General features: G+C 41.8%; 1 protein-coding gene across 3 annotated transcripts in view; it reads right to left on the reverse strand.

Moving 5' to 3' along the window:
* Nucleotides 1–12566, reverse strand: part of INSC (INSC spindle orientation adaptor protein) — a 140170-nt gene that overhangs the window by 51272 nt on the left and 76332 nt on the right. For all 3 annotated transcript variants that reach the window (XM_005216065.5, XM_059875007.1, NM_001205483.1), the window contains one exon: nucleotides 4803–4916. In XM_005216065.5, the coding sequence (XP_005216122.1) occupies nucleotides 4803–4916 (114 nt within the window). The remainder of the gene's footprint in view (nucleotides 1–4802; nucleotides 4917–12566) is intronic.

A 12566-nucleotide genomic window follows, 5' to 3' on the forward strand; every position in this document is an offset into this window, starting at 1 on the left:
ACCACGGCAGGAACACAAAAAGGGGCTTTATTTACATCAATACTGAAATTTCTTTCCACTTTGGGGATGGGAAAAATGGAAGTCCAGATGGATGAAATAATCACATCTCCCCCCCTAATTCACATTGGTCCTATTTTCACTCCTTCACTCCAGTTTGTAAAAGGAAAAAAAAATAAAACCCTTTAGAACTGATCAGCCCAGCTCTTGAGTGTGAACCTGTATTTTTCTCTTTGTGAGAGCAGTTTGTGGAAACTCCTTTACCTTGTGGCGACTTCCCAGGAGTCTGGGAGGATTTCTGAGAAGAGGCTGGGAGTGAAGCGCTCTTCCTAACTGGACAGATTAATTCTATAGAAATCACTGAAGCCACCTTGGCTCCCAGAGCAAAGTGAAAGAGCCAACAGATCACAACGGTGACTCACCACGTGCCCAGCAAACTGGTGGCAACCCTACTCTGGACGTCCACGTCCAGAGCAGAGGAAGCTGGCCGCCCCACATCTGGCTTTTCCCTGCTTCCCCCTCTTCCCTTCCCTGCGGGCTGCAGAGGTGCCAGTAGCAGGAAAGAATACATGAACAAGTGGTCTGCACCTGGTCCTGAGGGGCACTTGCCTTTAACTGCTCCACTCCTGGCTCTAACTGAGCCCATCACGCTGTTTCCTAAACTGAGAAAGACATTACAGGAAGAAGGAGCTGGGTTCAGCAAAACTGCCATCCCATCAGATTTTTGAGAACTCTCTCAACAAAAACTATACTATGCACCAAGCACTGTCGAGTGTCCTAGGGACACAGGAAGGAGTAACTGAAAGCATAGTGTGTGAGCAACCAGAAACAGCAACGACCACCGCAGCCCAGCACAGCCCCATCGAAACCAGTCACCCCAGAACTCCCCTTCCCAGTACCCCACAAAGATAAGCTCCGAGCCCTTTGCAGTCTAAGAGTTTGGCAGCTATCACAGCAGGACCAAGACAAAAGTGTCCAATTCTGGAGGAGTTCAGGATTTCTGATATTTTGTAATTAGCTAAGAGTGATCTTCAACTTCTATATTCCTACTTCCTTTTAGGATAGTTTATTTGGTGGGAAAAGGTCATATCTTAGGATGGGTAATTTTGTTCATGAAGCAAAAAATATTAATGGTTTATTATATGCCAGACCCTATGCTGGGCACTGCCTCAGTCTCCATCAATAACGAGCTCATGGTCTGGCAGACATGTTAAAAGCAGGAAGAAATCTGGGTAGGGATGCACTGAAATGGGGATGGGGTACAGTGTTTAAAAAGCATGGAGCAGAAACTCCTGACACAATCTGGGGAGGGGGCGGGGTGGCTGTAGAAGTGTCAAAGAAAAGCACTCTGATTTTAAAGCCACATCATCATTTCACTAAATGTATGCTCTAGTATGGGCCAAGACACTCACCCCTCTGATTTCTTGCTCCACAGTCCTTTATCCCAGCCTGCCTACCTTCCCACGGCCCCTGGGACATCTGATAAGGGTTCCACACAAAGACCTTACTCAGAGAGTCACTGACATAAAATCAAATTACTCTTTAAAGTGAAAAGAAAAAACAAGAATCCTAAGGTCTCCCCAGCCTGCCTTGCTAGCTATTAATGACCTTCCACCAGATGTAAATATCTGTATACATATATGTTTACATAAGCATGCATATTTATACATGTATATATTTATAATCATAGGTAGTATGAATATTCTTTATATATGTACAAAGATAGATAAAGTGATAGTTACTTTTGGAGCAGACCATGAAGAAATGATGCCAAAGCATGAGAGGCTGAGAGCCAGGATCAACGTGGCAGCCTTCCTTTGGCTTGGGAGATGCCAGCTCCAGCATGACTATATCTAAGCCTTTGTACCCATTTGCATTGGATTCTCCTTACATCCTTTCCCAAGCCTGTGAAAAACGGTCTTCTTAGCATTTTTTGCTACTAGGAGAGGAAGAGGGAAATCCCGAACCCAGACTGAGAGGATTCTGGTTCAAATCGTACTTCTGCTGCTGGGTATCTTTGGTTTAAAATGGGGTGGGGACAACCGCATGACTCAGCTGTCAGAGGTGAAGCAGGTTGAGGTTGTGAAAGGGCTGAGCATGCAGTGAGGGTGGGCCTGGACCGCCAGGAGGGGGTCGGGCCACGAAAGTCACCCTGGTCAGAAGGGTGACTGACAGCCTCATGAAAGGTGTCCCAGAGGCTGGCGTGCGTGGCAGGGAGAAGAGGTAGGAAGTGAGATGGAGTCGTTGCGGGGACCACTCTGGAGCCCCCACCCACCAAGGACTGAAAAGCAGCATTCGGCTTCGAGTGGGACTTGGAGTCGCCTGAGCTTGCAGAATTGCACTGTTGGCTGGAGCTTGTTTAATTTTATAGAGAGCTCTGGGCTCAGAGCCCAGCTGTATAATGGCATGCATTATTCAGACAGGCTCAGGATAAGCTGTCATAAAGCTGGAGGAGGCCACTTGTAGGGTGTGTAGACTAGTGGAGGGGGAATAATAGAGGAGTTGGGCTGGGTGGAGGGAGTAATTTGACAACACACAGGGGAGTCTTCTGGGCTCTGCATTCAGGAAGGGATGGGACTTGCCACCAGCTTCATAAGGAGGACTTGGTTTATTTCCTGGTTGTCAGAGGAACCCTAAGGGATGAGAGGATAGACCTCAAAGAGGTTGCCCAAACCATCTCATGGGCGCAGCTCAGAGGGATGAAGGACCTGAAGACAGACACCCTGGGCCCCCAAGGAGGTGAGTGAGGAAGGCCACTGGGGGGAGCTGCCCCACGTCTGTCACCAGATAGGGCACATTTCCTGAGCATCGAAGGTGAGGATGCTCTGCAGGGCGTACCAGGGACTCCCAGCCCCCATGTCACTGTCAGGACTAGAAACCTAAAGATGATTCTGCTGGAGGCAGAAGATGAGACTCACCACTGAATCTTCTCTCTGCTTCAAACCTCTGTCTACTCACCACCACCGTCCCCCACCCCCACCCCCCGCACCCCCCAACCAAGGACTGGAGACAGAGGAAGGCTGAGATTAAGTCTCTGGAGTCAGCAGATCTAGTTAAAATCTCATCTGCATTCAGGGCACATAACCCTCTCTCTGAGTCTCTGTCCCCTTATCTTAAAAATGGGAATTATGATTGTAACACATCATTAGATTATCAGGAGGATCAGATGAGATGATGAAGGGAAAGCTAGCACAGTGTTTGACATATGGTAAGGATGCAGGAGATAATGAAGGCTGTAGAGAAGGGAGGAGGGCATGGGAGGAGGGGGTTGAGAAGGAGGAGGCAGGCAGGAGGAAAAAGAGAGAGCCTAGCTGCTGAGAGCAAGTTCAGAACAGCAAACAAGAGCATAGCTTCACTACCAAACAGCCAGGTTCAAATTCAGCTTGGTTACTTACTAGCAGAAATTTTTAAAGCTTCCCAGTGATGCTAATATGCATACAGGGTTGAGAACTTTTGAGTCACACTTTGGCCCAAGAAGCTGAAGGGCCAAAGACTGAACCAGAAGTCACCACTGCGGGCTTTTGGATCATGAATTCCAGGTTAGAGAGACTTGGGTTCTAATTCTGACTCCACTCTTTATCAGCTGTATGACCTTGAGTAAGCCTCTCAAGTCATTTCCTCAACCACAGATGAGGGAAAACAAGGTAACTACTTATTAGGATGGTCTTATGATTTAAAAGAAATAATGTTTGCAAGGCATTAAGCTCAGTGGAGAGCACACTCAAACATTTGCTATTGAGGTACCATATAATCCACTTCTCCCCTGAGCAAAGTTGACATTTACCCTGCTCTTCCAGATTTCTATAAAGGCTTAGAGCAGTTATTTCTGAGAGTAGCCATGCCTCAGAAACACCTGAAAAGCTTTTAAATTTTTTTATTAATTTATTTAATTGGAGGATAATTACTTTACAATATTGTGATGGTTTTTGCCATATATCAACATGAATCAGCCACATGTATATACATGTGTCCCGCCCATCCTGAACCTCCCTCCCACCTCTCTCCCCACCCTAGCCCTCTGGGTTGTCCTAGAGAGATTCCTTAAAAACTGGGGATAGAATTGTAGAGTTTTTTAAAATGTGGATTCCCAGGTCTTAACCCAGGACCTTGATAAACCTTGGGTGGGGCAAACCGGCTATTTTCCAAAAACTCCCTGAGGGGTTGTGATGCCCAGTGAGGACTGAGAACCACCAAGCTCAAGCATCTTCTTGTGACTGACATCTGAAGTTTATTAGAGGACATAACTGCTTCCAGTTGGATCATCATTCTATCCCCAAGGGTGATGCCATTTCTCAAGGGAAAGAACGAAAGAAAGAATGGAGGGACGGAGGAAAAGAGGGAGGGAGAAAAAAGGAAAGAAGGAAGAGGGAGGGAGCAAGGAGGTGGAGAAGGAAGGACAGAAGAAAGGAGGAAAGGAAGAAAGAAAAGGCAAAGATAAAACAAAGACCTTAGTGAGGTCCTAGGGCTACCGATTGCCTACCACTGCTCTAAGCATTTGAGTCTCAAGTTCAGGGGCAAATTGACCATGAGTCTAATGAATTACAGCGCCCATGGTAACTGAAAAAAAAAAACACAGTCTTTCTCAATTTTGTCTTTTCCTCATGCAGTATTTCAGTGACAGCGGGCATTTTTAAGATCCAGCCAAGAACCTAAGTTGGAAGATATGATTGGTTTGGATTTGTTAAGATACGTGAAGATGGGGGAGGAGAGTTGATACTTAGAGCGGAAAACAGCTGTCCCCACCAAACTAGCTTCCTCACACTCTCCCGAGGCCTGTCACCCTGGCCCCCAACCATGACGCTCACCTTAGCTATGATGCGGCACAAGGGAGCCCCCTCCTGGGTCAGGCTGAACAGGTTCCCCGTGGTGGACTCTGTGGTGTAGATATTGTCCGAAGCATCGATTTTTCTCACCAGTGCCTAAGAAAAGAGAGCGAAGTCTGATGGTTACTCACTCATCTACCCTCTGCGCATCTTCCTTAATGGAATACCAGTAGGTCCACACTCCTAAGGGCCCCCTGAAATTTGTAATCCTGCCCCTTCTCTACTACCCCACGACAGGGGTGATGAGGTTCTAACTTTTGAAAAGACATGAATCAGGACGAGGTCTGAGCTATGTTTGAGAAACAGCCCCACTGGGGCAGAGACAATCAATGCACTCTGCTTCAGTCAATCAGAAAATCAGCTTTCATCACTGATAGTCTCAGCAAGTACCTTTTTGCTATTCTACTGGCTCCTAACGAGAACAGAAACCATTGGTTAAATAAACCATCAAGTTGCAAATCAATGGATTGCTACACAGATGACCAAAGAAGCTGCTCAGTTCGAATGTCCGTAAGCTCATGCAAAGTCCAGCTGGATGATGGGTTCAGGAGTTGAGTCAAAAGAAGCGTTCTTCTCTGCAGTAGCTTCCTGCTACTTCCTGCTACAAGGGGACACCTGCCTTAGGTGTCAGCCAGGCCAACAGAGCAACCTAGGGTCCTGTCAAAGAGGCGGTCACTCAGTGAGAACGCCACTGGTTAAGGCTGAAGGGTCTAGGGCTGGTGGTGAGAGGGCTGGGAATGATTAAGCACAGGACCCCGGGAGACTCAGGAAGAGGAGCAAATGGAGAATTCATCAACAAATGAGATATGGAGATTATTCCTAGTAGAGTTTAGCTTATTTCTGGGAAAAAGCTTTTCATGTAACCTGAAACCACTTCATAATCAGTCATTTGTTTTGAAGCATGTGGTTCATCAATTATAAATGACTCCTACCTGCTAATTAATGTTCATTGCTCGAGTTTCTCCTGGGAGGTGTGGAGGCAGAGACTGGGGAGACTTGCTTTTGGGGTCCTCATGGGAGAAGGTAGGACTTCTGGGAAGCCACTTGTACAGTTTCAGTTGCTGTGTTAGTTTTAAAATATTAAAATAGGCTTGTTTCTAATTAACCCTGGTGTTACGGAAAAGACACATAGGAAATCAAGAGATCCAATTTCCAGTGCAGGCTTGCCTTTTTTAACACACTATACTGATGAGGAAGTATGTAAAGTATGTATAGGGTTAAAAGCATGGACTCTGGAGCCAAACTGCCTGGGTTCAAATCCTGGCTTTGCCACTTCTAAGTGCCCTAGAGATAATTCAACCCTTTCATACCTCGGCTTCCTCATGTGTAAGACGGTGGAAATAACAGTGTCCATCTCTTCTGGTGGTTCTACCCATCTCTTAAAGTTGCTCATATATATAAAGAACTTATAAAGGTATCTGGCATACAGAAGCAAAATAAAATTCTTAGGAGTTATTATCTTGTGATATTGGGCAGTTGCGACAAACAACCTAGGCCTCAATTTCCCTATTTGTAAAATTATTTAAATTAAATGGGCTTGAAGCTCAAGGTAAATAGCTCTTCCCTTTTTCTTCTTTATTCAAACTCAGAATGCTTCACACATAGCAATATGCTAATCTTCTACATACACCAGTCTAAGATTAAGTGTGTAATTAATCTGTCGACACATTAAACATAAAAATTATTTCCTAAGATTGGGTAGATGCGTCTTGTAAGATATCTAACAAAAGGTAAAATTAATAACCAGGATTTGCACTGCAAATCTCTGTAGCAAATGTACTTCTTAGACTCATTCCCCATCGTTAGCACAAGCAGTTATGTAAGTGCTATTGGTGCTAGCATGAAAATGCACGTTTCATATATTGGGGTCCTGTACCTAAATCAGAATTACCTAATGTTCCTGATTAGTGTTTGTACTCGCAGTAGATAACATTATGTTAAATTATTCAAAACTAATGTCTTTGGCAATCATCTGCTGCTATTAGACCATTTATGTCTGAGGAAAATTTCTTATCCATGTTTATAGTCACACCTCAGCTCTGTCTCAGTGAGTCAGCTCTCTGACAATGAAAAGTTGTAAGTATCCTTTTCACAAGAATAAATTTGGAAAGATAAGAGATCAAAGGCTCTACTGAATCATCAAGGCTCTGAGTATTGAATGTGTCAGAGCTGGAAGGCGTCAGAGCCAGAAGAGCTCTCAAAAATTTTGTGCAAGATTTCCTTCCGAGCTGAGAAAAACTGAGACACAGAAATCTGACCAAGGTTAATTACACTTGTGGTACATGATAGAGTTAGACCTTATCCCCTGTGAATGTGACTTCCTACTTGCCAAAGTCAGTGAATCCATGTCCCCCAGTGCCAGCAGGATCTCCCGGGGACTAGAGATGGAAGTCTCAAGATAAGGAGAAAATCCAGCCTCATGAGCAGCTCTTACCAAACTGCAGCACTGTACTCCTCCCTGGCTTCCATTAGCATCTACAGTGCTCTACGCTGTGACGGCCTGAGCTTCTCCGTGCAGCAGGAAGAGCTGACTGAAAGCCCCACCAGCTGCCCTGTTAGGCCCCCCACTGTGTTCCTGCAGGGGGCACATAGCCCCATGAGCTACTCCCAGCCGTGACTCAGCACAGCAGGGGCTCCACTGCGAACCCAAGACTGCCAGCAGGGAACTTCACTAACAGGTGACTTGAGCTTGAAAATTCCAGCTCTTCCTATTCAATTCGTCCATCTCCATTTTCTTTCTCAGTTGTCAGACTTGCAGTTTTCCCACTGCCTCCTCCTGCTTCCTTCCCTTTATCTTTCATAGACGTTTCTTATCAAATCCTATCTTGGTGTCAGTTTCAAACCAACACAGTCTACAAAATCAAGTTTTTTCAAGTAATCGAGGAGGAAAGAGATGTTTCAAAAATATGCTTCAGCCTCTCATGAGAAGAGTGGTGAAACAATGAAAACAAGATAAAGAAAGACAGACCGATTAAACTGAATGATAGAATTTTTTAAGACAGATTAGGCAGATATGAAACAAAAATGAAGATCTTGAAGAACAAGAGAGAGATTTTTTTTAAGTGTTTAGGAGATGCATACAATATAACTACCCTAAATAAAAAAATGTAAAAAGGGGGGTATATTTTTAATTGTTTGTCCATCAGAAAGAGTGACTACAGTCCAGTGAAATTTATTAGGAGGAGTAAACTCTCAAAAATCAGCCTGGAATAAGTTTCTCAGATGGAGAAAGGAAATATCGTGAAGCCTCATTCAAAGGTTCAGAGAGAGATTCCATAGATACAGTTAGGGCAGCCAAGCCATGCAAAGGGATGACATAAACACAAGTAGATTAAAGATGGCCACAAATTCTTTTCTACTCCTCCTATAAAGAGGTGGGTTCTAATGTCCCTGCCTTTCGAATCTGGGCTGGTCTTCGTACCTTTCTTGACCAACAGAAGGCAGCACGTGGTAGAAGTAACATTTCAGGATTTCCAATGCTAGGTCATCAGAAACTCTGATGCTGCCACTCAGGCTTCTTGGAACATTCTTTTCAGAGTCCTAAGCTACCAGGTAAGAAGTTTAATGGGGCTTCCCAGGTGGCACAGTGGTAAAGAATCTGCCTGGCAATGCAGGAGACATGGTTCTGATCCCTGGCTACAGTCCATGGAGTCACAAAGAGTCAGACTCGACTGAGCAACTGAGCGCACAAAAAGTCTGATACCTCTGAGACTGTCATGCTAGAGATGCTGTGTGCCATGTGTTGGGTCCCTGATCAATACTTTCAACTGAGACCAGCTTTTCAACCGTCTCCTCCAAAGCACCATATGCATGAGGAACCTTTCTAAGATTCGCTGAACCATTAGGCAGCTGAATATCCCCAAGTGACCTCTATCTATGGCACAAGGAGCAGAAAAATTACTCAGCCAAGCTCAAAATTCTTGACCCTTAAAATTGTGAGATGTAAAGAAAATTGTTGTTGGGGTTGTTTGTTATGTGTTAATAGAGTTCTGGAACACAGGAGAAAAGTACAGACATCAGCACAAAATAGTCAAAGGATCATGAGATAAATTGCAAGGGAAAATGTTTTAAAATAAATAAATAGTTATTACTGCCTGTGCCCAAGAGAGCATTTTGAGAAATGCATGAATTAGGGCTTGAAGAAAGGCACAGAAAGACTGGACATGTTAAACAGGAGACAGGCGAAATAATAACTGAATTCAGGCTTGGATTAGCTAGTGGTCTATTGGGAAAATATCTCCTAGGTGTAATTATCCAGTTTAGAGAGACAAAAAAATGGATAAGATCACTTAAATCCAGAGGTCTGGGGCAGATTTATTTTTCACAATAAGGGAAATCCTAAAATCTAAAAGAGTATTTTTAGAAACAAAAGAATGTGCCAGAAAGGAAAGAGAAGTGAAAGCAGAAACACTGCTCAGATCCAACAAGTAGTGTTCATTCTATGAATTAAGGAAGGAAAGAGACCCACATGAGAAGCAGGGCAAATGGTAAGGAAATCAATGAGTCTTCCTGAAATGAGTTGGGGATTAACAGAGGACAGAGAAAACTGAATTAGACATAATTCATTACTGGGGGAAAAAAAAATGAAGATGTAGCAGAAAAATGTTATTTAAGACTAAAATATTCAAAAGCTTTGGGAAGACAATGTTCTGAGAAGCACAGGGCAGAAGGAAGGTTCTGACTAGGCCCATAGGCACCAAGCTTCAGGAGCATCACAAGAAAACCCTGCCAAGATGACAGGGTCTTAAGGCTGAAGCGATTCTCAGCAAGAGGCAGAGACAATGGCCATCATATTATAGAACTAGGGTGTCTGTATATCCTACGTCATTTTTTTTTTTCTCATTTAGCCCTAAAAGAACTTTTTAAAATATATGTCCCCCTATAAATTTTTAATTTGACAGGTAAGTTCTTCATCATAACTTTAAAGAACAAATTTGGAAATGATATGATTTCCAGCAGACTATAAATAGTGACATAAAATAAAACGACTGCATTACTGTTTTAGATGTATTCCATGAAATCTACATACCAAAACTTGATACCATCATCATGTTTAAAAATACATGAGTAATCTCTTTAACATGGGACCATTTTGCATCTTTTCACTTTAAAATTTACATTCTTATTCCATTTCTCCCTCAGAATTTTATCTTAATGTAATACATTTAAGTTTCAAAGAATTTTACTAATCACCATTATCAGGCTTATGATTGAAATTTGAAATCTTCTATTATTTCTTTGACTATAAGGCTCTAAGTGTTTAAAAATAATCTCTTCTTAGTTGAATTAGTGTTACAGTTATCATCAGTACAATTGGTCAATACAACATAGATGATAAATTTTGAAAAATAATTATAAATCATAAAAATTAAAATTTTATCATAACTATATCTCCTAATGAGATAAATAAGGCTTTGCAAACATTTTAGGCTTTCTAACTTATTTATCCATGACTAAATATTGACTTAATGATATAAATCCTGAAAAATCTTGTTTCTATAAATCAAATGAAAAGAAGAATGGGAGGAGTTTGTATAGACAAGTTGTTCACCCTTTGAGCACATTCTGAGCTATGTAGTCACTCAGTGATCTATCATCAAACACTATTTTTTAATGATCTGCCAGCTGATAATGCATATAAATTTGTAGAAGCAAAAATTGGAAACCATTTGACTTGCAAAAGTATTTCTTACCCAATCATTAGATTCATTCATTCACTTATCTCAATTTCTGGGAAGAAATCCAGAAGTACTTTACCAAGACATATGAAATAACTCTTAATTATACCCACTACTCCTTCAACTCCTTCACTTAGAGCACCTTGGATTATCCAAATTATTCAGAGAGGATTAAGAAAATCAAAATATTATTAATTTCATCACCAATACAATTTTAATCAAATATTTTTGTGTGTTTCAAATATGTTTTATAAAAAGCTTGAATCTGCAGCTTTTGTATATTTAATTTATGGAAAATACCCACCCTATGACCTAACTGGCAAAGACTGTTTTTAAGCCAACCCAATCAGCCAAGTCAACTTAGCTTTTTCTCAATATAGACCTGACTTCATTTTTAATTAAAAAATTTTAATATGTGTTCCAAGAAATGCTAAAAATGCTGACAAATAATTATGGAAATCATTTTATAAGGGAAAATGCTAAAAACTGCCAATATTAAAATAATATAGACTTAAAATAAAATTTGATTTAGTTGTATATGTTCTAAAGCCAAGATGAAACAATCTATTAAACTTTTCAAAATGCAAAGTAATACATAGCTTACACTGTAAATTAATTATAAATCTGGAAATATAAAAGGCACTGTATTCCTTCAGTAAATAGATGTGTTTGTGTATTGAACTTTTTGTGTTTATTTCAAGGAATAATTAAATAAGATCTGAGAATAAAAATATCATTTGACTATTTTTAGCAGCTCTTATGATCAATTTTCCCTATGTGTTTAAAGAAGAAGAAAAGTATTTATACTTAAATCTAATTAGTCCCGCTGCCAGAAATTAATTATATCTCTTGCTAACAGTAAGTAGAAATTAGTGTAAATATCTCACAAAGTGTTTAGACAAAATAGTCTAACTGGTGCCTTAAATAATATGCATCAAATCTGAATAGGAAAACCATGCAAAACTTGATTCTGTGAATTTTATCTAGTATATCTCGAAAAATGTGGTCTTTCTCAAAAATATTTCAATTACATTTAAAAGAATCATTATCATTAAACTTTAAAGTCTTTGGTTCTTTAAAGATACTTTTCTTTCCAGCTAATGACATCTCTTCGGAGAAGGCAGTGGCACTCCACTCCAGTAGTCTTGCCTGGAAAATCCCATGGACAGAGGAGCCTGGTAGGCTGCAGTCCATGGGGTCGCTAAGAGTCGGACACAACTGAGCGTCACTTTCACTTTTCACTCTCATGCATTGGAGAAGGAAATGGCAACCCACTCCAGTGTTCTTGCCTGGAGAATCCCAGGGACGCGGGAGCCTGGTGGGCTGCTGTCTATGGGGTCTCACAGAGTCGAACACGACTGAAGCGACTCAGCAGCAGCAGCAATGACATCTCTTAGAGCTGAGCACAACACAGAGCTGAAAAGAACTGCTTGCATTTAAAAAGTACCCCTAAATCCATTGTTAGTGTTTGATTTGCCCTACCTGTGCTATCTTTGCTTTGTCTACGGAGAATATCCCCCAAGAGCTCTGCACAATTTGAGAATAAATGGATAAGATGGGCTTCCCTGGTGGCTCAGACTGTAAAGAATCTGCCTACAATGCAGGAGACCAGGGTTCGATCCCTGGATCAGGAAGATTCCCTGGAGAAGGAAATAGCAACCAACTCCAGTGTTCATGCCTGGAGAAGTCTATGGACAGAGGAGCCTAGCGGGCTACAATTCATGGAGATGCAACGAGTTGGACATGACTCAGTGACTCGCACACATACACACACACTCTACCATTCTACCACACTTCTACATTCAGAAAATTCCCACACTGGGAAAAATACACAATTTATAATACTTTTCTCAACAGAAATATTTAAAACATGGAAATGCATGGAAGCCTAAAGATCTACGGTTCAGGAATATAGGTTTCTTTTTTGTTTGTTCTCCTCACTCCCCCTCCAAGGTTTTTGCTAAAAAGTGGGGGTGGGGGGGTGGCAATGCACTATAAGTTTTGGGATGAGTGAGGAGTATGCCTTTCTTTCAGAAAATAACAGAAGGGCTATTAAAAACGACGTATC

Source organism: Bos taurus, chromosome 15 (genome assembly GCF_002263795.3).
Source record: "Bos taurus isolate L1 Dominette 01449 registration number 42190680 breed Hereford chromosome 15, ARS-UCD2.0, whole genome shotgun sequence".
NCBI lineage: Eukaryota > Metazoa > Chordata > Mammalia > Artiodactyla > Bovidae > Bos > Bos taurus.